Source organism: Hippoglossus stenolepis, chromosome 12, assembly GCF_022539355.2.
Source record: "Hippoglossus stenolepis isolate QCI-W04-F060 chromosome 12, HSTE1.2, whole genome shotgun sequence".
Taxonomy (NCBI): Eukaryota; Metazoa; Chordata; class Actinopteri; order Pleuronectiformes; family Pleuronectidae; genus Hippoglossus; species Hippoglossus stenolepis.
This window is the reverse complement of record NC_061494.1, coordinates 18,595,308-18,622,926: the sequence shown is the minus strand read 5'-3', so window position 1 is coordinate 18,622,926 and position 27,619 is coordinate 18,595,308. Positions and strand designations below refer to the sequence as shown.

Sequence of the window (27,619 nt, the reverse complement as noted above, 5' to 3'; positions counted from 1 at the left end):
TGCTGATATTTCTAGCTTTGTGAGGTCACCCTTTATCCTAACTTTAACCTTTAGAACAAAAACCCAAACCCCAACTCTTCACTTAACCCTTCACCTGGTTCTAACCCGAAACATGACTTCAGAGGACATTACAGTGACTTGCATTGATTTCCTGGAGACCTACTCTAACCTTAACCAACTTGTCTGACCCTAACCCGTCCCTGTTTGCCCCGTGGCACTCAGTCAACCCTAACCCTGACCTAACCTGGATACAGGCCTTCACTTAAAAATGTATTGATTTACTTTAAGGGGACATGGTTTTTGTCTCCACAAGGAAGACATGTCACCATAATATGAGCGGGTAAACAGATTTAGGTCCCCGCACACACAGATTCTATCTGAGTGAGGACACTCATTGCCATAATGCAATTGCCAGCCCCTTCCTTACCCTAACCTTAACCATCACGACTAAATGCCTAACAATAACCCTAATCTTAAAACCAAGTCTTAACCCTCAAACCATTCTTCGAAAAAGTGAGGACTGGCCAAAATGTCCTCACTTTCCAAAAATGTCCTCACTCCGTAAGTTCTATGCTCAAAATGGTCCTCACACATTTATAAGTACAACTACACACACACGCACACACACCGATTTCTCTCACTAAGACGATGCTGACTTACACTTTTACCCTGATGACATGACTGTAGATAAAACCAAACTTTTGTCCCCAAATGGAAGCTGAGTCCTGTAGTGTGAGTGTGTGGCCAACATTTTATCCCCACAATCTGAGGAAGATGAGTACACACACACACACAGACACACACACACACTAAACCTGGCAGATCACTGCAGCAGGCGACTGCTCCTCTCCCTCTCCATCTGCACCTAAAAGACCCATGCGCCCCGACAATGAGGTGACCATGTCACCGCCTGAGCCGAAGCAGAGGGATGGAGAGAGAGAGAGAGAGAGCGAGAGAAAAGATGCAGAGAGGGGGGGGGGGGGAGAGGGAGGACACATTAACAAGCTATAATCTCAACTGCCTTATCCATAATGCATTGTGTGGGCCAATTTACATGGTGCTGGTCCCTCTGGGAGAAAGGAGATCATCCATCACGTTACTTTATTAGCTCCCTCACACTCTCTCTCTCACAGATGCGCACACACACACACACACACACACACACACACAAACCATTATTTGTCTCTGCCGCCCCTTCTTTCTCTCCCTCTGTTTTGTGGGCCTGTTCTGTCATGGTTGTTGTTTCAAACTGCTGCTGCCTCTATAAAACAACTCCAACACCCGAGTCGTGTTGTGCAGCCTGAGACGAGCAGGGGAGGGATTTGGGGAAAAAACAGAAAAGGAAAGAACAATAGCTTACTTTGAAAAATGAGACTCTGGTTTCAGTGTGAGTCATGAAGGAGTTTAGAGCCGGAGGATTTAGGTAAATGTCAGGAATCTGATGCAGGGCTTGGATTTCTGAAGCTAAACGTTCTTATAAATAAATCTCGTGTCTGTAAATCCACACAATTATAATTAATCCCTGGAGAGTTTCTTTATTTTAACATGGAACTCAGGAATTTCTTCATCCTTAAAGATAAATATTTAAACATGACTAATTCAGATCAGCAATATCAGAATGAAATACTTAATTCATATAGGGGGAAATAAACTCTGGATTTTATTTTTTGTCCATATGTTTTCTACTTAATCACTACTTAAAACTTTTAGGATAAAGTACGAATTGAACTGTAAATACAAAACGATCCAAACAAATTTCTTTGCACATTTAAAACGTTCGTCACTTTAATTCACGAGAGTTGTTTTTACTGCAGGTTCCAGTTAAAATTAATTGAACTGCACTTTCAAAAGACTTCATCTGAACATCAGTGTGTGAATAATTTAAATACAGACAGTGATTAGAAGTCATTAATGGACAGTTGTGCGTAGAGTGAAGTACTTTGATTGGCTGTCTTAGTTTTACACACAATTATATATGAAAATATATAAAATGATGCTACTTTTTATTTTGTTTATCCAGCAGGATGGTTAGTGTTTCTTGTGGCAAAAGTTCAACTGCATTTCTATAATAAAGTAAATCTCTAGAATTAATAGTAAGAACAATAATCCTATTTCACAACGGACACCTTACAAATATATATCATAAAAACACATGACTAAGTAAAAGTGTTCAAATCAGATTAGGAGACACAAACACCTATAAGGAACAATACTTAAAAAGTAAAACATCAATTAAAGCCAGTATGCAGTATCTAAAAGTACAACATAGTAATAAAATACTTAGCTTTATTAAACCTGTGGAATTATAACACACACGCACACTCACACACTCACACACATACAGATAATTTCCAGTAAATAGACAAAGTAAAACACACTAAATTGTTTATGTAAGCCTGGACTCAACACACACACACACACACAGAGACACACACACACACTGCAGATCTATCATGCAGCCACCCTGTGAATAAAAAGAGCTGTAATTGCAATCATATATGTGGCGCTGCAGCACTGTGCGCCATACCGTACCATTAGTATCACAAATAAGTAATAATTTGCTAATGACAACATTATGTTGAGTCAGTTTAGGGGCAATTAAAGTGAGTGATATTTACATATGCCTAATGAATCACGAGCGTGGCAGTTCGGGCGGACTCTAATGAATATTCATCCCGGCAGTTCTCCCCCGCGCGCCGCAGTTTATAAACTGAATTATGGCTGATTTGCCCTTTTAAAAAATGAACACGGGCGCATCTCCCACAAGGAGGCGGCGAACAATAACGTCTGATTATAAAAATGCTTTAGTGCGTAACTGCCGGTGAGGAGACGGCGGCCGCGTGGTGACCGAGCCACATGGAGGAGAGACCACCTGAAATCAATCCACTTCAACCCTCCACCTCTTTACGCTCAATATCTGCACTGGACATGTCACTGATTTATTCGCACTGGAGGGAGTTTGTCTTCAAATGAGCAGGTCACGGTTCTTCTCATCAACCTTTAGATGGGTCCAAACCCTCCCGGCCTGGCCGCACAACCCGGGGATGTCTCCGGGTGTCATCCCCGGTGAGCGGGCCCTGACCCTCTCAGGTGCGGGATCAACAGGCGGCATCAGTTTGTATTCACAGTGCGTGAAAACGACACGTTTATCATGCAAATAAGCGGCTCTTTGCAGCAGGTGTCAGCGCACACTCATCGTGCGTAAAACGTGCGTAAAAAGGGCTGCTCGCATCCAACTGGAGCCTAGTCATTGATGGATTACAATCTTAGATACATGTGGTTTTAACCTGATTAATATCCTCCATCCTGATGATATATCCATTGAAAAGACAATAAAGTACAAATATAAATATTAAAATGGCCAAATTAGCCTCCACCATCAGACTGACCTGGATTATGCGTCCAAGGTATAAAGGTTATTAAAAATGTTGCTTTCAAAAATATTAAGGATCTTTTTGCCACAATTTTTTTAATTCTTTATTCATTCATGTTGTATGTGTCTGATCCATTTGACAAATCAAGTTCTGACAATATTATAAAATCCAGGAGACATAAAGGTCAGTAAATCATTTATTTCTGTTTAAAACAAGTGCAGCCAATGACACTAATATATTTTCTTTTACACAAATAAATACCAGGTCACACTCAACAATGTACCTCTGTCGTTAAAACACATTCCTCACACGCTTTTAAAGTGCTGAGTGTCATGTATGTAGAAGTTTGTAGAATGTAGATCACTTTAAAAACATGACAGAAAAATACCTCAGTCTCCTTCGCCTCAGTTTGAGTCATTCGCTTTGATTTGGATGTATCTGCTGCCACCGTGTGGTTCAATGTTCAAACGCAACACGAGTGACAGGTTTCTTTAGAATAACATTTGTATAAAGAGGAAACATTTATGACAGGGGCCCAGAGGTCAAAGGTCAGAGGTCAGGGTCATGATGCACCGATGTCCAAATGACCTCCATCCATCTTTGATCACACTGAGGATTTCAAGTTATTCCCTCTGTTTATCGCTGTTGATCAGTGTTAGAGTGAAAACTGAGCATCACTGACGGTTTTACATTTTTAAATGAATCTTTTACCCTCATGTTTGAAACTAATCTTATTCTTGAGTTATTACTGTATTTCACAGTATAACGTTCAGCTCATTGTAATAAATCCATCCATTATTTATACCTATTATCGTTTTAGGGTCGTACCTACACATAACTGAGCCCAATATAAGATCAATTTGAGATTTAGACTATTTTCTCATATTTCTTAAATGTAGCTCAAGAGAAATAGCCGTCCTCTTAACTCACATCTAAAATCTTAAATGCTCCTATTCCTGTGTTCGTCCACTAAACTGTATTTGTCTCAAATAATGAGATTCTTGAGTAAGAATTAAGATCCAAAAGAAAACTTGAGGCACAATAACATGCACAATATATATCATTTGTCTCAGTGACCAAATTCAAACTTGATGAAAGCTGAAGAATAATTTCTCTTGGATTCATCAAGTCTCATTATTTCTCCTACGGGAGGGTTTAGGATAAACAGTTCAGATTGTATTAATCTTCAAATAAGAAGATTTAATTCCCGCAGGCAGAAAAAAATCCCTCTGACCTTATATTCAGTGTGAATTCTGCAACTGGATCAGAGTCTTGTTTTGGGGACACGACGCTCACTTTGCAGAGGGAAAAACAAGGGAATAAAAAGGACAAATGCTCGACTGGTAAACACTTGTTTTGGGGATTGTTCCATCAATTCAGTGTAAACATCATTTGGAAACAAAGGACCCTCCAGCTGGAGGAGGCTGGCAGACTGTTCCCGTCCCTCAGAGGCTCTCTCATTAGTTGACATGGTTTGTTCTTACATGCTGATAAACAGCTGTGCACATTTCTCACTCAGGAAAAACTATGATTAAAGCTTTCGGAAGAAGAAAAACAAATCTCAATTTCTGTTCTGGGAATTTTACCAGGAAACAACTTTTAAACTAAATAAAAGGATGATTTGAAAAACAGTTTCAGCTGGTGTCACTTTGTTTTCTCTCTCACAAAGTTTTATGGCACAGATTTCTATATTTTCCAGCTTTACTTCCGATTTTAAGAGGATTAAATTAATCATTTTTGAATTGTAAATCTGAAGTGTGGACAGAATTTTAAAATGTTATGTAAACGAGGACAGCTCTTGATTCCTGGTCTGTAACAATCTCTTCTTCCTGCTGGTTGTTCCCAGCAGCACCTCCCAGACAGAGGCCTGGTGTCAGTACACGAAGCTGACGTATATGACGGATGCCGCTGGTAATTTGGGCAGGTGGAGGTCAGGGAATGGCAGCTCACCGTCACTGTCTATGTGCGTCTGGACCGTGTAGGCTTTGACCACTGCCCCCCACTCCAGCACGGAGCTGTGGACGATCCCCAGTCTGGCCTGTTCATGATACGCTGCTCCCAGCTCCCTGCCCAGGAAGATGTCCTGGATCTGGGGTGTGGACATATCCAGGGAATCTCTCCTCATGTCTGCGATCAGGTCCAGGAACGTGTCTCTGTCCCGGTTGTATCTATTTGAGTCCAGATAAGCACTGTTGTCTCCGTCTGTGTCACTGTTCGAGTCTGTGCTTGTGGCTCTGTTTGCATCTGGAAGGTGGTGAAGCTGCTGCAGGTTCACCACCGTCAGCCTCTCCAGATGCTGCACAGCGAAATGTCCCTCCAGGGGAGCAGGGGACATCCCACCGGATCCCCCGGCACCACAGTGGATCAGAGTCAGGTGCCTCACCTCCGAGTTGTTGAGCAGACGTGCCGTGTTCGATGGCGACGTGAACCAGACGGTCAAACGTCTCATCCGGAAAACAGGAGAGGAGTGGGACTGCGGGTGGTGCAGCGTGGAGAGCTGGATGTCCTTGCATCTGCAGTCAGTCAGCGAGGAGACGCTGCAGGGCTGCGGGTCCTGGCTGCAGGAGTAGTAGAAGAAGCTGTTGTGGGTCACGTAAGCCAGACGCAGGTCGGAGCGCTGCAGGGCCAGAGACACACACAGCAGCACACAGAGGAGAGGAGCAGGAGGGCTGAGGGCTGCCATCACTGCTGCAGGAGGAGAGGCTCAGGCCGCATGTTGACTGGTGCTCATGAAGGGTGCTGTGTAAACCTGAGCCTGGAGAAAAGTAAAGAATCAAACACAGAGCTGTCAAACACCTAAACTTTCACCGCACTGCATTTTACTGAAGATTGGGTTTTGGAAACCTCGTCACTGGTGAAATCAAACTTGGGTTTTGAAAGGTTGAATCTTTTATTTTGGACGTACACCTGCACTGTCACTGTCTGTTATTTCAAAACTGAGTTTACACCCACGTATTAGATGTTGTCCCACATTTACGAGCATGAGAATCACATGATCCTTGGCAGTGATGCCGTGATCTGAAACTTCAAAACTGGAAAAAACTGTTGGGATTCTGGAGTCAGGAGCAATTTCTCCAAACCTATTGTTTAATCTCTGCAGAAGTGGAGTCTAATCACACGTCAAACTCAAATACAAAACAATGTTTGCGGGGAACAAGAGTCTGATCCAGGTCTGATGTCTTTTTTACAGCTTCCTGCAGAGCCATGAATGGATTTACAGTCTTTTTTTACATATAAATATACAGTGATTCTGCCCACAGCCTGTAAAAAGACTTTATGTGCACAATAAGTGATGTTTCCCCTTTAAATTATGGATGTGAATTTCTCCTCCGCCTCAGTTCACTGGATTCCAGGAGTGACTGTTGTAATTCTCTCTTTTGGACACACACTTTTCATCACCCCGTCTCAGCTACATGTTATTCACCACACGATTTACAGCAGCAACCTTTCCCTGGGCCCCCGAGGGAGCGGCTGTGAATTCGTTCCATCTTTCCTGCGTGTCGTCGCCCATCGCTCGCTTGACATCTAATAATATTCCTGACATTTTTGTGGTAAAAGTCCAGCCGCCGCTTTAAATCCAGCATAACGGGGGTGAAATAACTGTATGAAAACAAAACAGTCGGGGTCATGCAAGTGAAAAGCAGCGCTCTCTGAGTTCAGGTCAGCTTTCACTCAGGAGACTGTTGCTGTTGGATGTTGGGGTGAAATGTGAGTGAGGGCGCTCTCCTGTGTGTCTCTCACACATTAAGTGCTTTCTAACCACGACGTGAAGAGAAGAGATGTGATGGGTGTGTTCTTCCTGCTCTACACTGATTTCCACTGCAAGCCCACATTGAATCCCCCTACACACACACACACACACACACGCGCAGATACACACACACAGATACACACACATATTTAGAAAATTATAAGTGATTCATTTGAGATTCCAAAGAAAAACATTGTTTTCCAATCTTGGCTCTCAACAAAGGTCAAGGGTAGATTTTCTGGTTTGGCCATAATATCAGAGCAGAAACTCGACTCTGTGTCTGTTTCTGAAGTCAAGACGCCGCCGCCACATTCTTCCCTTTAGTCTTGACTCACATGTAACAGACGTGAATAATCATCTACAGAATGTTCGGCGTCTCTTTTTCCCTCTTATTTTGGTTTAAAGTCCGAATTTCATACTCTGTTAACACCGGGTAAAATATTTGAATGAATGAAGTGGATTTCATTGCTCTCCATGAAATGGAAACGTACGTCTTGTGCATGATTACACGCTGATTTATTTTTGTATCTTCGGAATCTGTGCTAGAATCTTGTGGCTTTGAACAATGTTTGGCTGAACATCCGACTTAAAATTGTACTTTCTGACCTCCCAGTGACCCCAAGAGGTTCAAGGATCCTTCAGGGTTCTTCTCCCTTCTGTGTGTTGCTTTCTTTCTTCTCACACAAGTTAGCGTTTGGAGAAATGCTAGATGAACCACTCATTAATTAAACTATTAATTAAAAGAAGTGAATAAATTCTGTGAAAAAACAAAAAATCAATGAATCACTTACGATTACAAGTATTGTTTCTGCCATCGATCCTCCATCACTAAACCTAACTGAGCCACAGCTCAACAAATTTCTTCAATATTATCTTATACTATCTGTAAATAAGAGTCCCCAACAAATACAAATATTACTGCAGTTTTATTATTGTTTGCTAAAAATCAACGGCTCATGTTGCAGCTTCGTCTTTAATGATTGAGCATTTTACAGAAAATAAACTGTATCTTTGTGACTTGTTTTTAAAGATGTGTGTTTACAGTAAGATCTATCAGTTACTGGGGAAACCATATTGTAACACTTTGCTGGTTTGTTTTTTCTAATGGGCCACATGGACGATTTCCAGAGATATTGTTTGAATAGTTGAAATTTGTGTTCCAATATCTGCAGATAAGTGGATTGTGCTGCACGCGAAGCAGCATGTTTCACTTCAGAAACACTCCTGCTCCTTGGAGCTTTATAATAGCAGAGCGATATGTGGTATAGTGGTGATTTCCTCCCAGTCTCAGTTGGAAAAGTTTTTCCCACATGTTGAGCTATTCCCTTTTTACATGAAAATATTGTTTTCTCTCCATATTCAGTCACGCTACCCAGAGCTAATGAGCTTATCCTCAAACACTCGACTGTACAGAGACACAGCAGAAGTTTCCTTTAGAGGGGAAGACATGAAGCAAATGTATTCGAGCAGCATAAAGAGAAAAGGAGAATTAACAATTCATATTTTGGTTTCGTTTCTAATACAAGATTCTGAAAATGAAAATTGTGTACAAGTACAATTTTGAGATATTTGTAAGCTACTTGTACAACTTGAGTTGACAGTTTACATTCTCTGAAGTGTTACATTTAATCTCCACTTTTTTCTTTGATAACTTTAGTTACGAGTTTCAGATTAAGATTGATAACACAAAATATCATCAAAAAACAAGACTTAATGGATCCAAGGGGATGATTATTGAAAAAATAGAATATTACATGACAAGTAAGAATACACTAAACCTCCCACCGGCATTTAAATTAGGTAAAATTGAATATACTGTACCTTCATGTTAAATTGTCCTCACTGAATAATAAAAGTTTTAGTACTTTAATGCAGGACTATTTTTTACACTCTGGTGTTGTTACTTTTATTAAAAGGATCATGTTGTTAGTGCATCTCTGTGCTGAACAGGTTCTTTTGACAGATTAAATTCTAGTATTACTGTCACGCATTCTTTCCCCAGTCCAGCTTCAGGGAAATGTGTGAAGATGGACAGAAAGAGTGAGCGTCCGGGTTCAGTGTTCCTCGGTTTCCTCGGTTTGTTTTTCCTCTCTGGCCCCGGAACGGCTCACTCCACCTCTGCTTATGTCCAGAAATGTGAGTCGCAGTCTTTCGGGACAGAAGCATCTCTCTCTCTCTCTCTGTGAAAACGTTCGGACTTTCCACTCAGAAACATAAAAATGAAGGAGTGTCTGACCACATATCTGGTCTTGCTGTGAATCACACACTTGGCCTTCAAGTGACTCAACCCTCAGCTATGCTACAGAATAGTTTTTGTGGGTCATGGGTGAAGTTTGCCTCGTTAAAACTCTAGAGTCGGAAATTCCAGGGAATTTAAAGCACTCACCACTTCTCGTCTCATGTAGTTTCAGGAGAAAACTCGTCCGAGGCCAAGGACAGCACACAGGACATCCTACAGAGAGAAAGAATCCGTCAGCCGAACTGCCGGCATCAGGAGCAGTTCAAGTCGTTGACTGTGACACATCGTCCTGTTTTTCATCTGAACAGATTTGTGAGAACGTTTCTATTGCATAACACAGACTCAGGAACGCACCGGCTATGAAATGTAATATGAGCACAAGCACCAGACCTGGCTTTCTGTCAATAAGAGTTAACTACAGGACACAAACATATGAGCTGTTACGGTAAAACTCAGTGGTGCTCGGTGTTAGTAAGATTCCCAGTTTGTGGAACTCACCTCAGGCCGCTGCTGAAGAGCTGATCTTCTGAATGCGTCAGACTGAGACTGGGATGGGGAGGAAAAACAATCCCACATCACATCCAGCTGACGTCAGGATGGAGGAAGTATCCCACAGAGGAAGCCGTAGAGTCACAGTCTGTGATACGCTCTGATTTAAAGCCTCGGATGATATATACAAACAGAAAACACAGTTCTAAACAGAAAAGACCAGAAACAGTCAGGATGCCACAGATAATCTGTTTGATTTAAGTTCTATTTGAAAATTATGACACCTATCGAGGACCACTTCCTATTATTGTGCAATACAATGTGTGTTTCCTGTTCATGGCCACAACACAGCCATGAGATTATTTGGATTTTGGTAAAAAATATATATAAACACATTCTGTAGATTAATCTATGGAAGATATATTTAGCAGAGTAACAGGATTAAAAAATGTTTTTATAATTGATCTACCAGTTTTCTCATTTTCTATTTAACAACAACAACAACAACAATAGTAATAATAATAATAATAATAGTAATTATCATTATTATAAATATGATACTCATGCAAAAGTTATTATCTGAGTGTATAGGCTAGCAGGACTCCCCTGAATAATAATAATAATAATAATAATAATAATAATAATAATAATAATAATAATTTTCTTTTTCTTCTTCTTATTGATATTAATATTATTATTATTATTATTATTATTATTATTATTATTATTATTATTATTATTATTATTATTATTATTATGTTTAGGACACTGTAGGAGTTAGGTCCCTCCAGCAGGAGGCAGTAATGCAGCACCTTGGATGCAAGCTGCCGGTGACACCTCCAAAGAAGACAGAGAAGCCCTGGGATTTCCGAGGGTCAGTGAAGGCAGCATTAGCTCATGGTGTCCCTCGGAGCCTGGAGTCGTTTCCCTTCAGCTCCCGTTGTTTCTCCGTCTCCATGAAACCTTCGCCTCACTAAGTCGTTAGTCGCCGTTTCACGTGAACGCGAAGGAAAAGCGCGAGCGTCGGGTTTCGAGCTGAGAATGATTCCGGTCAAGCTTCATCCCGTTTTCCCCCTTTTCCTCTGGATCGCTGCTGCGTGGTGTCTCGGTAAGTTCCCCCGCTTCTTTACGCACAAGCTAACGCGCCTGTGACAGTTGAAGATAGAGCACGTGTGAGAAATGATCTGTGAAATGACTGTTGTCTGAGGCCACTGGGGAGGAGAGATGAAGAGGAGAGATGAAGAGGAGCTGCTCTTCCTCCTCCTCCTCATCATCACGACAGGGAAACGCCACTGAATCCCTGTAAGCTAGCAGCTAGCGGCCTGTGGCTAACAGCTGGAGGTTGTTTTCCTTCTCTCTACACATGTTAGACTGACACTGTGACACTGACTTCATTGTTTATTCATATTCTTGTGTCTGATGTGAATAAGCTGCAGTCACCGGGATGTGATGGTTCTGCTTTTAAAGGCTCCAGCTCCCAGGGTTAAAGGGATAGTTCACCCCAAAATGAAAATGTACTCTTTATCTCCTCACCACTATGTCTGTGGAGGGTGGCTGAAGTGTCTGAGTCCACAAAACACTCAGGGGTAAACAGCGTTGAAGCCAAATCCAATACAATTGAAGTAAATGTCTTCTTTCCACGTCTTCAAAAGTTAAAAAAAACAACGGGATAAAATAACAAATGCCTCCATACGGCTCCTGCGGCGTCTTTCAGCCTAAATGTCCCTCTCTGATCGTGTTTTGTGGATTCAAACACTTGTGGATTGACCCACCCCTCCATCACAGTGGTGAGGAGATAAAGAGTACATTTTCATTTTGGGGTGAACTGTCCCTTTTAATGACTTGTCTGAGGAGACGGGCACTGAACTCCGGATAATCCTCCTGACATTCTCCATGTGAAAACTCAAATGTTGAGTTAAAAAAATGAGAGATTATCCCCTTGTTAAAACTCCGGAGAATGTCCGAATGAGCCCTTGTGAGAGAAAAAACGTCAGGAGATCCTCCCGAGGATTGAAGGCGAGCGAGTCGCCGTGTTGACGAAGTTTCTAAAGACGTTTTCAGACTGTCCACAGAATTGGATCTGAACTTCCTCCAGAGTTTGACCTTTTACACATGATGGCGCAGTGGGAGATTCTCCACTCGGACGCGTTCACAACAACGCAGAACGGTGAGCGGTGAATACTACGGAATCTCCTGATGTCAGCTCTTCTGGACCTTCTGCGACGTTTTCCCGGGGGCCCAGGTGGAGAAACTCAGCTGAAAGTCCAGAGCAACGCACTCGGACATCTGTGCTCGCACATAACACCCCTTCTGAAGGATGTCCAGAGATCATGGAGTTCAGTGCATGTCTGAAAGCAGCTGGGATGTCTTGTTATTGGGAAATAATTTAAATGACCATAACGGGACCCAGAACAGCCACAAAGAACATTATTTCTTAGTTCTTTGCCAGCTTTCTTTTAGTTTGTTATTATTTAATTGTTGGTGTTTGTGTTTGTTATTTGATTGTTATTTGCCCAGGAAGGAACTACTAAGCCCACATGTGACTGATGGTTGGAAGACCAGTTTTTCTTTATTTCCTCTTTGTAGTTTTCGGTATTACTCAAGACCTTTTCAGTTGCGCAATCCACAGCACGTACTCATCCAGTTTTGCTTGAGAGAAGATAAGGTCAAATTTTGGAAACCACGTGGAATTACACAATACCTTTCACAGCAGTACTTTGGAAATACATATTCTAGGATATAAATACCGAGATCAGAAGAAACTGCTGGGACTGAGGAGCTTTTAGTCTGGGGCCTTTTGTTTGAATTGACACATACAACCCATAATTGTGACTCACAAACAGGATTTGCAGCCGGGGGCGTTGCAGTGGGAGTGCTTGTGCAGCAGCCAACAGGATATCAAGACAATACTTTAATTCTCTGACCAAATTGTATAACCCTGTTCTCACATGTGTTGTATGGCAGTCGGTTAAAAAGGAAAATAAAAAAATAAATATATATATATATATCACTTTGTCACCGTAATACATGTATTGCATCAGATTTGTTTTAGTAAAGTGGTAAAAATACTTTTCATGGCTCACGGGTGTGAGGGCAGCAGAATTGTGCTCATGGTCCCTGGGGTGGGGGTGGGGGGTCAGAACCGGCTGTTTATGGGGAAGTGCAAATACACTGGGAAAAACATTATCAGCACCGACGAAAGCAGCATGAGACAATGAGTGTGAGACACTGTGTTTCCTGCAGGAAGCTTCTCAGCCTCTGCAGAGTGAGATTGCCGAGCAATTCCACCAAGAAACGTTGCATTTCCCTGTTCTGTTCTCGTCTCCACCTCCACCTTCCACTTTGTCTTCAATTTAGACGTCCAACTTGCACTGATTTGCAGGAACCCTGTACGTGTGTATCTCGTTGTTCAAATCTCCCACTTCTGCTGTTTATTTTATGTTGGTGTGGCCCATACTAAATACATTGTGTGATTTGGTTTAAAACCACTGTTGTGATAAATTCTCTGAAGTCTAAAATGTAGATAATGTCCTGTACTACTGGAAATGAGGCGACGCCGTCCATGTATCTTCCCCACAGCAGAGGTCATGTGCCATTTCCCAGCACATGAAGTGAAATTTGTGAGCGGAATTGAAAAAGTCATTCGGAAGGTGCCACTTTTTTTTCTTTTTCTGCTGCTGCTGATTTGGTCTGAGGTCGACACGGTCTTGATCTCAAAGCTGATGCTCATGGTCCGTGTGGATCTGTCCACATGTGAAATGTAAAAATCGGCTGATTTAGAAATCCCCTTCTACCTTTTACTGCACTCTACTTTCTTTTATCCATCTCAGCCGGCTTGTGTTGCAGTGCGTGACTTCCATCAGCTCAGACACGTTCAGTTGTTCCGTCTCACGACTCATTGCCAGATAAGAGATAAGGGTTAGGGCCTCTATGAATCATGCCATGATTGTGTGCGTTGTTCTCGAGTTGTGTTACTCCTTATGCAGAAGTCTCGTGGGCACATTTGTGTTCCCCTTCTACACTAAACATCACGTGTGTGTGGTTTTGATATTTTCCTCCGTGGCTTTTCTCAAACCTTAGATGTGTATTTTTACAGTTTCTTAAAATCTTGTGTAAATTTTTGACTTATGAGTCTTGTTGTGTTGTGGAGATTAAAGTACCGGGTTATTTGAATCTTGCTGTTGTGCAGTAATCCCCTGACACACCGCACATAATTGTGATGAGTCACTGTGTATTATATTCTAGCACAATTTGGGGCTACTGGGGCTTTCCTAAAACTGACACTTTTGTTTTCGAGGAGATTTGCCATCAAAGTGTTAATAGGAAAACAACAAACAAGATACTGAACTGTGTGTGTGTGTGTGTGTGTGTGTGTGTGTGTGTGTGTGTGTGTGTGTGTGTGTGATAAAATAAATATAATCAGCGGATGAATCCATAGGCGAAATAATCATTAACTTCAGAGCTCCAACTCAACAAACTACAACAGTAAAATCCTGCTTTTACATTAATGCATGAGTATTACTAATCTAATGAATATATGAAATTGTTCAGCATTTTAAGTATATTTTAAAGTTTTCTTGATCAAATGTACTTTTACTTTGCTTATACACTTTTACTAGTACTTACTTATTAGTACTTATATACCTCTATGTGAGTACTAATAAGTAAGTACTAGTAAAGTCAATACTTCCTTAAGTGTAACTTAAGTAACATTTTCAATATAATGATAATCATGATAATATCAGCACTAATTCTAAAAATAATTTAGTGAGACTGTTAAAAACTGATTATATGGCCGATATTGTACTGTGACTCTATACAGCACATTGTGGGGATTACTTTTGGTTCAAATGAGTTGATTAAAACGAAAGTGTTTTGCAGCAGCACAAGTTTTAGAGTTTTACATAAATCACCAACGACCTTGTTTTTATGTCAGATAGCATCTGTTTCTCTTCCTGCTTCTGAACCACGATTCGTTTTGAAGGCACAAATCTCTCAACCGCGTTTTCTGTCCTCATTTAGTGTCGTTCACATCCTGAGTCACTCAAACTCTTCAGCGCGCTCACTGTTTTGCTTAATGATCGACAGCTGGGGGTTTGACCTGAAACCGACTCGCTGACCTTTTCATATCTGGTTGATTGTAGTTATTTCCTCCTCCAATTGGGATTTTAAATGTAAAAACTGTAAATTTGCTTTGGAATCTGTTAATTAAATATTGTTTTGGTGCTGGTGAAGTCATGCATTATTTTCTCCAGACAACTATGACATCTGCAACATGTACTTGCTGTAAAATCTTATTTATAAAATCTTTCACAGATTTAATTTAATAATGACAGTGTGACATCTTTTTAAAAAATGGGCTTCCAAAATCTAATCAACACGATAAAATGAATGTAGACATAGTTAAATGTTGTGGTTAAGTGTGTGAGTGAGTGTGTGTCTCGAGCCCCCGTGGTGTCAGCCCTCAGAAACCAGCTTTACTGTTGTGGTTATCACCTTTACAGTAAACGTGTGTACCCATCTGTTTCTCTGTTTCACACTTCTCACGTCGCAGTTTGTGGATGTGTATTATCACGTGCATGCACGTAGATGTTAGTTCGCAAAGGAAGTGAAACTAAAATGCGTGGGATACTTTTTTGGTTTCTGTTTTTATTTCATGTCATAAACGTGAAGGTGCGTACAGTGAATAACCAGAACATGGAGCTGGAGCCGCTGTATTGTCTTTTTTATTGAAGTTTAAAAATGACACACCTGGACAAAGAGCAGTTTTAAATCTTTAAAATACATTTGTTTAAGCTTAATGTGTGAGGCCTGTCTTTCTCCATCAGCTTTGATGCTAGGTTCCAAATCAAGTGCAGGATTGTGTCTCGGGGGGTGTTGACACAATCACTGCAACCATCAGAAATGCAGCAGCTTCCTGTAAGCAAAGGGAAACAACAGACTTGTGTAAACAGGTTCAGACTAGTACGATAAAATGACCAGTATCTGCAGAACTCAACTTAACTTAAAGTGACCTGATGTTGGGTGTCAGGATGGGAGGATCATCTCAAGGGGACAAACGCCGTCTGTTTGTTGTGCTCTGCTTTGACTTCTTTGGATTTGAGGAACGTGGGTGTAGGCCGTCAGGAAGTTTGGAGTTCAGTGCCAGAAGAGACGGGGTTACTTTCCACACAACCTGGTTTGCAGAAAATCATGTGAATTAACTTTGTAAAGAATCCAAACTGGAAAACATGGTATAAACAAGGTGCACATTGAGCTTCTGTTTCTGTGTGTGAATATAAAAAACAAACACTTTTTGATAGTGACTCACACCAGTAAATTCTATATTAGTTTTCATGCAGTGCCCTCTAGTGTGGAGTTTTGGGAATTGAAAAAGCCTTCCTGACTTCAATGCACAGACCCATTGACAAGAGCCGAGTCTGGGAGGAGTCTGTAAAAGCTTTTCTGTACCGAGCGGGTGTCTCCTCATCTAAGGGCCTTCTGATTGTATTTCTGATTTTGGTGCTGGTCGTAAAAAAGTTGAATGATTCAAAATGTGTGAGGGCTGACATCTCTGTCTCTGTCTCTGTCTATGTCTCCACAGTGGAGCCCCCGACCAACCTGACCCTGCAATGCCACAATCTGCAAAACACCCTGGAGTGGAGCTACGGCCGATTCTTGCCAGGGCTCAGATTCAAAGTCGATATCCGTAAAATTTTTGGGTCAGTTATAGTCAAGTTTTTCTCTTTTCTATTAATTACCTGTCAAATATCTGTGTTTGCCATTTTATAGTAGATCTTTTTGTGGATGATCAGTGCTTTAAAATGTGTGAACCGCATTAATAAACATGACCTCATGAGAGTTGATGCTGCACCGTATTGTCTGTCTTTTAAAGAATCCACATGATGTATTAATCCTGGACCCTTGGTTCTAAGTGTATAGTTGTGTTCACAACAAAGGACAAACTTTGTTGTGAACACAACTAGTGTTCAACATCACACTCCTGGAGAACAATTTACAGTTGTAGCTAAGGAGGAGGTGGATAAATCAGAGACGTACTTTGCTCTTGAATTGTTATCATCATCTTGCAGTTAAAGAGGATTTTGAGAAAAGAGAAGATAATTTTATATCAGCTCACTTAGCTGCTAAAAACAATTCTGAAGTGATTCCACAAATCTTTTTCAGGTTCGTGTTTAAAATAGTTTCTGGGAACATAATAGATAATAGAACTAGATATTATTGCTTTATAAAGCATTTATTAACACGTGTTGCAGGCCTTGAATTAGCTGTTTTTAAAACTACTGCAGACAAGTGATAATATTATTATTTTCAGTCCTTAGTGTTGGTCAGAATGCTACATATCCCATAATATCCCATCCCTTCCTGCCTGTTTAACATCGTCATCTTACAAACTTTACACCTTCAACTTGTAACAAAGACTTCCTGTGACCGACTTGATGTTTCAGCATTCCTGAACGTTGTTCATCTTTCTCTCCAGCTCGCCCTCTGTGCTGTGGGTGGACCCTCCGGCTCTCTGGGCCAATGTGTCAGCTTTCTCTGATCCAACCAACGAGTATCTTGTGTTCGTAACTGCCGTCCTTGGTCGGAATGAGTCCGTCACTAGTAACAAACTCACTTACAGCTACTTCATGGACTCTATTTCATCTCAGAAATGTGAGTAGTGATGTCGGCATTCCCACATCTTCCCACTGATGAATTCACAGAAAGCTAAGGTTGAGGGTTCTTCCTTGTCGTTGCTCTGCTGCAGACAAACAACACAAGATAATTGTGATGGTACTTCTTGAGATTTAGAAACCGGTATAAAAGTTTGAGCTTGGATGTTTTTGGGGGAGGGGAACAATGTAGATTCTGATATTTGTGAGTAAAACATTTCTGATGCAGATTTATCCGTCAGTAAATAATGTATATTAAAAAAAGTTAGCAATGATTCCTAAGATGTTGTTATCAAACCCTTACGATAAAGACATATCATTGAGGCTTGAAAACAAATCTAAATACCACTGTGTCACATATAATGACAAAACGTTGCAACTCAGGCAGTAACATGTTCACCGCTGTTATTCTAAATGTGATGATGTTGGTTCCCAGGTTCTGTGGACCTCCCACCAGTTGCCGTCACGTCACACCCAGACGACAATGTCATGTTCCACTTCACGCATCCCTGGCTGTGGCACTACCCCGTGAAGCCCGACAACCCAGGTTCAAAACTGAGAAAGAAGAAAAGCCACGACAAACAACAGCTTCCTGAGTTTAAATACGGCGTTGTGATCGTCGGCCAGGTCAGAATGAACAGTCGCACATTGGAAAAGTGTTATTACGTGATAATATTTATTAGTGGAAGTAAACAACTGATATGTAAACAACTGATATGTCATCACATATCTGTTGTTCGACAGCAGCATTGGTTTTCTTCACAATCTGTTTGTGTGTGCAGAAGGATCCGCATCATTTCAACTGTGTGGAGAGTGTGTGTGAGCAGAAGTTCCTGGTGGGGGCGAATCTGGAGAAGCACTGTCTGAACATCACGGGAGAGCTGGAGAAAATGACCGTTAAATCCACGCAGTTGTACTGCGCCATGCCGATGGTAGAAACGCCTGGCAAGAACAGTTGAGTAATATTTTATCAGGGGTCCAAACATGACTGTGTGGATTTGTAATGTTATGAACGAATTTTATCACCAAGATTTTGACAGTTTTGTCTCAAAAATGTAAAACTTACAGCTGTGTACAAAATGCGGTGTTTGTTGGCCACTAGGTGGAACTTTTACAAAAAGTTGAAAAACATTATCTGGAATATTCCTCCAGACTGCGTACTGCTCTCAGCCTGAGACTTGTATTCTCTCTGTGGACCTGCAGCTCAGACTTGCCAAAAAGCATTAAAACATACAAATATTTAGGGTCTCAATAAATTAAAGTAACAGTAATTCATTTAAATGCAAAGGCAGCTGAGACAAATTAATTCTTGTAACTGTCGTCCTGCGAGTAGTTAGTTGTCTGTCTTCAAATGTCTTCATTCTTCCAATTTGTTTTTTCTAGATAACATTATCTACATCTTCGTCAGCGTGTTGGGCGTCTGTGTTCTCGCCTTTTTCCTCTTCTTGGTTTACAAAAAGATGACCAGCCCAAAGACTGCGCATCCAAAATCTATGGTATATTCTTTCTACCACATCAGGTTTTATATGATGAGCCTCATTTGAATTCATATTATTCTGAAGCAGCTGTTCAACTTTTCCTCTTTGTGTCGTGAAGTCAATCGGCACATTCACGCAGGGCACCACGCCACCAGATCCGGAGCAGTTCTCTGACGTAACAGTGGAGCCGTCCTCTCCCACACCTCTACTGTCCAACGAGGAAGAGCCCGAGTTCACACCCGCTGCTGCCCGCACAGAGTCTCCTGTGCTACGGCTGCGCACCGGCGTCACAAACGCTGAAGAAGTGCTTGATGAGGTGGGGAACCAGAGTGATGAAGGACAGGGGTACATGAGAGGCAGCAGCCTGGATGAAGATGAGCCACAGAACAACAGTGAGTCCGGCTACGAGAAGCGTGCCGTGTTGGTTAAGATGGGGTCCGGCGAGCTGCTGCAGGCCTACCGTTCCTAAAAGCTGATGCCGGTAACCTCCGGACATGTTCAATGGGATGGTCAAATGTGGCTCTTGCCTGTAATCTGTAATGATCAGACAGTTTAGTACAGCTGAGAAAGCAACTCCCAGGGGAGTTATGGTTACACATTTCAGGAGGTTCCGTCTATGTCCTCATCAAAGGTGAAAAGGAACCGTCCTTTTGAAAATCAGTAAAACATTTCCTTTGTATTTAGCCTCAGTAATGTGACCGATACCAGATTTGGTATCGGTCACACTGCTCAAATATTCGTGTTTCAGCTCTAAGCTCTTCAAAAACTGTGCCTGTCCAATTGTACGAGTTAGTGAGGAAGCATTGTATTCATTATGGGATGTGGGAGTTAGATAAATTATGCATTAAAGCCAGGGTTGGTAATAACTCTTTGGAGGGATGTTTAACTTTACTTCTCAAATCTTAATTTCCAACGCAGACTGATGTTCTAGATCTTTGTTACACATAGTTTATTCTGCCCACGTGGTGGAATAAACAACCTGAGAAAACTTACTGAGCAGAAAGAATAAGAGACAGGTTATTGCACTATGTTGGAACTGTTCCTACTGGAGCAGAGTCGCTGTCTGAAAGTGACCAGTTGGTCCAACGCTTTCACGTTATGTGCCATTGTCATGTGACGCCCAAAAACCTGATCAATGATGCGTCTGTTCTCACCACAAGTGAACAACGTTTACTTTATAATACTCCGAGGCTCTTTGACATTAAATCCATTGAATCAATACATTTTTTTTAAAGGTGAGACTTTGCATCTATTTCCTGTTGTGTTGCCAGGGCGAAAAGAAAAAAGCTTTTAATTCATGAAATGACGTCAATCATTGGTTGATAATAAACCTGTTAAGATACTGGGTCAGTGTAAAGTCACTATATCTCCTTTTAAGATAAAACGGCAAACAAAATCACCTTCATTAACCGTTTCATAACCATGATATCATACTGTATCTATTCACATCTGTTGCATGAGCACACGCATTAACATTTACCTCACTAGCAGAGTCTAAATCCTGTTTTCCCTGTGGAATGATACATCCTCTAAATGTATTTTCTGATTTGCACGTCATTGTTTTTTTTCTATACGATTCAGATGCTTTTATTTTCCTAGGATTAAAATGCACGTTAAAGTTCCAGTATAATGTTTTGTGCCTCTTTAAATTCTGTTGTGTGACTGTGAAATGAAAATGAGATAAATGGGCAGGTCACAAAAGAAATATGATGAATTCTCCGACAGCAGATTTGATTGATTTCTAATACGGAGCTGTTGAGGTGTGTTAGGGTTAACATGTCCATGTCTGTCACCTGCTGCATGATCAGGAGAACAAGGGAAAAATGTATAATTAGTTTGTAAAAAATATTCAAACATTCAAAATGTGTATAGAAGCGCTTCAAATATTTCTACTTTTGAATTTTCATAGATCTTAGAAAATGTATGTATTTGTTTTTCCACATTTTGTAAGACCTAAGTGATGTTATGTAACATTACTCAGCTGTTTGGCTTCGTTCTTATCTCAGTGATTTATACATTTTTGTTTTTGTTTTGTATTGTTTTGTGTTAATGCTCAGTTCTGTGTAAACATCACACTTACAAATGAGGATGTTCTCGCTGCCACTGATAGTTTTTATTACTTCAGCAAAGGAAGTTTTCTTTTCTTTGGCCTTTGTTTGTGAAAGGGTCGAACACGACCTGAGGAAGAAAAAGTCCTATTTTGGTGTTGATCCGGATAAATGCATGGAAATCCATTTTTTCCTGAGTGATAACGGGTGGAGCCTGACACGGCGCTGTGGAGATATAATGGAGGTCTGGCTGTATGAGACCCAGACTGATGATGCAGAGATCATCTGGCGCAGGAGTTCTTTATTCTTCTTGTTGCTGAAGATACAAGAAATTAGTTTAGGGACGATTTTAGCTTTCGAATCATTTCGATCTGTTCGATGAATAAGAATCTAAAACGTTACTGCCTCTTTAAACATTTCAAGTTCCCTCTCACTGTAAATGCAAAATGTGGCTGAACCCACAACGGGTTTCATTTTAAATAATGATTATGTTACAGGAAATGTTATGGGTTTTTTTGAGTGTGTGTAAAATTTTTAGATGATTCTACTGAACAGTTTGAGTGATTGTCTGTGTGAAACAATGTTTGGCAAAAAGCAGGCAACCCATTACAGTCAAACGCCTTTTTCTCCTGGATTCTGTGACCTAATTGTTTTATTTTATGTATCTCAAGCTTCCATCCTACTGTCATTTTTAATTTTAGTAGTACATTACTTCAATAAAAACAAATTCTGTGTAATTTCTACTTTTTCCTGTTTGTGTCCTGTTCCAGCTGAAGTTCATCCTGCAGCTGGAGTTATTAATGGTCTGTTGACGGAGTTGCTGTCTGTAATGAGAAGGAAGGGAAGTTGGTATTTCAGTGTTGATAGCAGCCAATTTAGAACTGGGTTATTACGGCAGGACTGACGGACTATTTAAATCACTGCATCACATTGTCACTATTTAAGGGAAGAAGCACATGCGTGACATTTTAGCAATTTCCTCTGAAACCAGTAATCTGAGCGACGAGGGAGACCACCTGTGTGTTTGTGTGTGTGTGAGACCTTATTGTTACCAGTAACAGTTGATAACACACTTCACTATTCAGTGTTTCTCCTCCACTGATGCTCGGCGTCCGAGAAACGACATAGAAAATAAGTCACATCCTCGATGAAGTGCATTTCAACTGTAATGAGGTAACAGGAGTTTGAAATTGCACAGTCATGATTTAGGTTCATATTCTGAATCAAAATGAATATAAAGTCGCTTGAGGTATTTTGACCAAAGTATGTTACAGACATTTCATTAAGACCCCAAGGAACCATATCAACTTGTGGTAAAATGGGCATGCTATGTCCCCTTTAACCCATTAACGAGATGATTAGAATAAAGATGATGAAATAAAGCAGAAACGGGGACAATAGGAGGATAAGATGTTAAATAACGTGTGTAAACTGTTCATATAGAGATTTTCTTCATGACCACTCAAAGTGCTTTACTGGACAGTTTTTACATTCACCCATTCACACACATACAGTGCATCTATGGGCTGCACTTTTTCTATGAGGGGTAATTCAGGGTTAAGGGTTTGGCCTCAGGACACTTGGTTCTGGTTAGAGGCCTCCTGTCTCTCTCTCTGTCTCCCTGTCTCTCTCTCTCTCTAACAGCTGGATGTTGTTACCGGACATTATGAAACACATTTCCTGTAACCGCTGACGTTTCCAGTGAAGAGGTTGAACAGCAGATGGTTATGTCCGGTTACGGAAACAAATTAATATAAACGTGAACCTGAAGCCGCACAGTAATGTGAAGAGGAACAAGAAACAAAACAAATTGAGGCTCAATGAGGAAACACGTCAATCAAATCCAAATTAGAGTGAAAAGCATTAATAAATCATTTAGGTTTGCTTTTTTATTTCTTTTTTGCTTTGTTTGTGTATAAAAACTAATTAAACTATATTTTGGTCAGAAACCAAGAAACATTCATGTGTTGACGAAGGTCCCTGAACGAAAACTTGCACTTTAAAAAAGATATGTGCACATATGTGTGTGTGCAGATGCTTTTTTCCCCTCTTTTATCTTGTGTATAAAATTGGCCAGTTTAGCCAGTTAGATTTAACCTTTTTCTTCCAATCACAGAACCTTTTAGAAACATGCATGAAAAGGGAAAATGTTCATACTCTAGTTAATGTTGTATTAGTGGAATTCAACTTAAAGAAATAATCAAAATAACACGTTGAGGGAAGAATAGTCACATCTTGTCTCGGCTGTTTTCATGTTTGTGACTCTGTGACGTGTCTGAAATTCCATGTGTCAGTATCAGGAATCTAAGACGCCAGGAAATAAAATCCAGGAAGGACTCGTCTTTATTGTAACTGTTGAGTCAGTGAACGCATCATGAGGCGTAGGAGTCTGTACGTAGACATGCACACAATCGCAGCACAGACTGGAACATGTGTAAAGTGACCCGCCTGTGACGAAAGCTGCCATGGGTAAATGGCACTTCTGTAAAAAAGGAAAATGTATAATGAGCGTCAGTGGATGTAACGCGGCCTCAGTGTGTAGGTTGTGTTGGTAATGTAATAAACACAAAAGGGGGAAGTTGGAGCCTGGTTAAAGGCCGAGGTGCCGGGGGCAGCATCAGTCAAGTGTGGCTCAGGTTGTGTGTGAGTGTGTTGACCATCATCGACATCATGACTCGTCTGCTGCTCGGTGCCGTGATGCTGGGGAACCTGGGAGTCTGCGTCGCTGCTCAAGGTGAAACTTCAGTTCTGTTCCAACATCACAGGGCATTTACCACAGGAAGATTTTAAACTTGTGTTAAAGTGAAGAAGAGGAGGAGAAACTTAACTTTCTTTAGGCCATGATGTGATGAGAGTAATGTGTGTAACGTGCTGTAACATTTAAAGGAAATAACTTGTGTGTTTTCAGGAACAATAGTTCAAAGTCTTTCTAAGAATGAAAAGTGTATGTGTATCCTAATGTGGACGGAACAGTTTTATTTAACATCTTCATATTGTTTATGTACTTTTACAAATATAGATAATACAAATATAGATAAATGAATGGATGAATAAATGCTGAAATACATAAGTAACCTTCAAAAACTGCATTTATATTTAGTAATTATGTATTTCTGCATTTATGTATATATTAGCCTAAAGTATATGATCTTTTTTGTCTTTATTTTCTTTTTTTGGCAGTTTTGGTCCTTTGTCATTTATTCTGTGTAACGCCGTGAAACAATATCTTCCCTCATTTGTATTTGACCAGCTTTGCTCTGCTGTATAATGAAAACTATATTTATTACTTCAAAAGCTCTTTTTGATTTTCCTCGTGTCAGTGATGGATGATTGGATCTGCTCATAAACCAATGAGCCAAGTCAATAACCGATCACTTCCTGTTTTGCAGTGATGCTCGCTCCACCTGCTCAGGTGAGGTTTGACTCTGTGGACTATCAGAACATTCTACACTGGACTCCGCCCACCAACAAGACCTCGCTGCAGTACTACGTCCAGTGGAAGATGTGAGACGCACACACACACACACACACACACACACACACACACACACACACACACACACACACACACACACACACACACACACACACAAAACATATTTTTCACCTTTAATCTTTGGCCGATGACGCGTTTGTGTTATGGTTTGACGTTCAGCTGCTCCAGTGCAACACCTAGTGGCTGTCAATGTCCCCTCTGACCTTTAACCCCCCTCCCCTCCCCTCAGTTACGGGGAGCCTGAGTGGTTGGATGTGGACGGTTGTCAGGGGATCCAGAAGCCAAAGTGTGACCTCAGTAACGTGACCTCTGACCCCAGGGAGTGGTACTACGCCAGAGTTCACGCCTCCTCTCTGCCCTCCAACAAATCAGCCTGGGCCCTCTCCCCCAGATTCAGCCCCCGCTCGGACAGTGAGTGTTGACACCTCCTCCTCCCTCTTCTTCTCCTCCTCTTGCTGCTGCTGCTCCTCCTCCTCCTCCTCCTCATTCACTTCTTCTTCCTCCTCCTCTTCTTCTTTCTTATTCCTCCTCTTCCTCCATGACACCTTGTCCTATGATTTCAGGCTTCATTTTTTTCTATTATATATTAAATATATCACTGAATCTACTTTTTTAGTTAACTATTGAACAACTGTTTATTTAACCAGGAAGTATAATTTACTAGATTATTTGTACAGTAAAGTCGATTTACTGTTTTCCAAGGTAAAAACAAAAGCACCGATAAAGTAATATCTACTTCCTTTTTTCTGTTCGTCACTCTTCCAGCTCTTTGATTTTGTGTTTCATTTAAATGATTAATCAAGATCCTTCTGTCTGCAGCTAAAATCAGCCGACCCTTCCTGCGGCTGAGTGTCACAGAGAAGGGGATTGTGGTCCGTGTGAAGCCCCCCCGACCGCTGGTCCAGAAGATGCACAGCAGTCTGTTCTACAACATCTACCTCATACACCCCAGTGGAGATGAGGTACACACACACACACACACACACATACACACACACACACACACTCAAACACACAATGTGTACGTGATAGAAAACAAGCAAACAATCGACGGTACATCATCACTAAATGTTTAATGTGGACATGTTCCCTGTCTCCTTCTCCTTCTCTCTCTCTCTCTGCAGGAGGTGTTTGAGATGAACTGCTGTTCCAAAAAAATGACTCTGAAGGAGCTGAAGCAAAAAAAAAAGTACTGCGTCCAGGCCGAGGCCGAGCTCCCCTTCCAGGGCAAGAGCAGCGACCGGAGCTCCCTGAAATGTGTCACTGTGCTCTGAGTGCACACAGGTACGAAGACACACACACACACAATTTAATTTATATCAGAATCAGAAATACTTTGTTGATATTTGGAAAAAATTGGGTTTTGTTGCTGCAACCAAATATGAACGGACCAAAAACTTGGTCAAACAGAATTCTAAATATAAAAAGTTTATAAAAAAAATTGTATGTAAGAAAATTTGATTTAAAGTCCCTGAGTCCCTCAGGCAGATTGTTGCAGAGCCTCGGGGTCCTGACTCCATCGCTCTGACTCCTCTGGCTTCCAGCTTCTCTGGGACAGATAACAGCCTCTGCCCCAGAATCTCTATGAACAAGTCAACAGGGAACTGAAAGGTCAGAGATGTAAGATGAAGAGAGGCTTGAAGAGAACGTCTCTCAGTAAGATGCACCTCCACCAAGGCCCCTTCAACTCTGCACTCACAGAAATCAGTCCTCTAAATATGGCTGAATTAATTGAATGAATTAATTATTGTCTGGGAAACTGGTGAAAATGTCAGAAAACGTCCGATCTCACAAAGTTAAAGAAAGTGACTCCAGGATCTGTCTCTTTGTTTGGATCTGTGCCGAAATTTAATTGCGTCTTTCTTGGCTCAGGTCCCATCCTTCCACCAAGTTTCGTGTCTGTGTGAATGTGTGTCTGTGTGTGTGTGTGTCTGTGTGTGTGTGTCTGTGTGCGTCTCAGACGAGTTGGACAGTATCGTTAGAAAGTGAAAGATGACCTGTCTCAGGTGTAACAAAAGACCAACCAATGAGAAGTCAAGTATCAGCTGTCGTGTAACAAAGGCTGGCGGCGGTTTGGACAGAGGGAGGGAGGGAGAATGAAACTCCTGGAGGAGAAATCTCTTCTCCACAATGACTATAATTACCTCTGCTCACCCCACCCTCTGCACTATTTTTAGATCTGCGCACACGGACGTGTAGAATAGTGTAACACTTTTTCCTTTTGTGCTTCTCATTAATCTTCTCCCACCTCTGTCTCCTTCTCCCCCTTTGTCTCGTCTTTCCTCTTCCTGCAGACGAGCGACACAGTGGACGAGCGGACTCGTCATCCGTCAGGTTCAACCATCCGGCGCTACATCGACGGCTGCAGCCACAAAAATCTGTGCAAATGAAAGTGCTGCACTTTATCACTCAAAGCATTAAAGGTCCGAGCTGTGGAGGGTAAAGGTCAAGATCCTATCACCAGCCTTTCCTCACCAGTGGGTGGACGTCCAGTTAAATGTCAACTAATGTTTAGCCTATTTATTTTCGTCATCATTATTGTTTTTTACATTATATTTGTTTCCTGTGAACGGATGGGACCTGGACCTGGGAAGATCCATTCTCTTTGTCTCTGTTGTCACTATGGAGCTGAGAGATATTCAAACCCATAGATACATTAAAAATAATAAGTAAATAAAGATAGAAGACACGTTTCCATTTCCTCCGACTATTCTGAAATGAAGCCAAAATCACAAATACTAAAGCTGCCATCTTGCACATTTGAAGCCGGTAGTTTGCCTGCTTGGACGTAAATTTGTGATTAAATGAAATGACAGAAACCATCTTTAAGAAAACAATATTTGTAATATAACAATAATAATAATACATGTGCAGACATGTGAAACCTGGTTTCTATCTCATCCATCCACGAGGATCAATGAACGTGAGCTGAGCTTTTAGCTGAGCACTTTCTTAAAAATTGAAGAACGTTCACTTCACTGTGAAGAAGTGAGTCAATTATTCAGTTGCAAAAGTCTGTGGATGTGAAATCTGTGCTGAATGTACTTGTTGCATGTGCTGCTTGACCAATAAAAACCCAGAGTTACTCTTCA

General features: G+C 41.1%; 3 protein-coding genes across 5 annotated transcripts; 2 read left to right on the top strand and 1 right to left on the bottom strand.

Moving 5' to 3' along the window:
- Positions 1 to 3,557: 3,557 nt before the first annotated feature.
- On the bottom strand, positions 3,558 to 10,454 carry si:ch73-52p7.1 (uncharacterized protein LOC100321084 homolog). 2 transcript variants are annotated; one of them, XM_035173633.2, is made up of 3 exons: positions 9,863 to 10,454; positions 9,512 to 9,606; positions 3,558 to 6,129 (listed from the first exon to the last, which is right to left on the bottom strand). In XM_035173633.2, exon 3 carries the CDS (start codon positions 6,055 to 6,057, stop codon positions 5,248 to 5,250), a length of 810 nt encoding a protein of 269 aa, XP_035029524.1. In that variant the 5' UTR covers positions 6,058 to 6,129; positions 9,512 to 9,606; positions 9,863 to 10,454; the 3' UTR covers positions 3,558 to 5,247. The 2 variants fall into 2 exon arrangements, with proteins under 2 accessions (XP_035029524.1, XP_035029521.1); XM_035173630.2 differs by having other exon boundaries at positions 9,512 to 9,577.
- A 261-nt stretch (positions 10,455 to 10,715) lies between these two features.
- Positions 10,716 to 21,772, top strand: ifngr1l (interferon gamma receptor 1-like). Of its 2 annotated transcripts, none has more exons than XM_035173629.2 (7): positions 10,716 to 10,961; positions 16,437 to 16,554; positions 17,331 to 17,506; positions 17,942 to 18,132; positions 18,291 to 18,459; positions 18,889 to 19,001; positions 19,102 to 21,772. In XM_035173629.2, exons 1-7 carry the CDS (start codon positions 10,895 to 10,897, stop codon positions 19,450 to 19,452), a joined length of 1,185 nt encoding a protein of 394 aa, XP_035029520.1. In that variant the 5' UTR covers positions 10,716 to 10,894; the 3' UTR covers positions 19,453 to 21,772. The 2 variants fall into 2 exon arrangements, with proteins under 2 accessions (XP_035029520.1, XP_035029519.1); XM_035173628.2 differs by having other exon boundaries at positions 10,717 to 10,961; positions 18,288 to 18,459.
- A 1,807-nt stretch (positions 21,773 to 23,579) lies between these two features.
- Positions 23,580 to 27,617, top strand: il22ra2 (interleukin 22 receptor, alpha 2). The gene is made up of 6 exons (XM_035173634.2): positions 23,580 to 23,765; positions 24,421 to 24,535; positions 24,757 to 24,938; positions 25,347 to 25,489; positions 25,652 to 25,811; positions 26,822 to 27,617. Exons 1-5 carry the CDS (start codon positions 23,702 to 23,704, stop codon positions 25,799 to 25,801), a joined length of 654 nt encoding a protein of 217 aa, XP_035029525.1. The 5' UTR covers positions 23,580 to 23,701; the 3' UTR covers positions 25,802 to 25,811; positions 26,822 to 27,617.
- The last annotated feature ends 2 nt before the right edge of the window (positions 27,618 to 27,619 follow it).

What these genes read in the sequence shown, in the direction of transcription:
- si:ch73-52p7.1 (XM_035173633.2), bottom strand. Translation starts at nt 6,057, where the DNA reads ATGGCAGCCCTCAGCCCTCCTGCTCCTCTCCTCTGTGTGCTGCTGTGT.
- il22ra2 (XM_035173634.2), top strand. Translation starts at nt 23,702, where the DNA reads ATGACTCGTCTGCTGCTCGGTGCCGTGATGCTGGGGAACCTGGGAGTC. An exon ending in AGTCTGCGTCGCTGCTCAAG is followed by an intron (nt 23,766 to 24,420) that starts GTGAAACTTCAG and finishes CCTGTTTTGCAG; the next exon opens with TGATGCTCGCTCCACCTGCT. An exon ending in TACACCCCAGTGGAGATGAG is followed by an intron (nt 25,490 to 25,651) that starts GTACACACACAC and finishes CTCTCTCTGCAG; the next exon opens with GAGGTGTTTGAGATGAACTG.
- ifngr1l (XM_035173628.2), top strand. Translation starts at nt 10,895, where the DNA reads ATGATTCCGGTCAAGCTTCATCCCGTTTTCCCCCTTTTCCTCTGGATC. An exon ending in GATATCCGTAAAATTTTTGG is followed by an intron (nt 16,555 to 17,330) that starts GTCAGTTATAGT and finishes CTTTCTCTCCAG; the next exon opens with CTCGCCCTCTGTGCTGTGGG. An exon ending in GCGTTGTGATCGTCGGCCAG is followed by an intron (nt 18,133 to 18,287) that starts GTCAGAATGAAC and finishes TTGTGTGTGCAG; the next exon opens with AAGGATCCGCATCATTTCAA.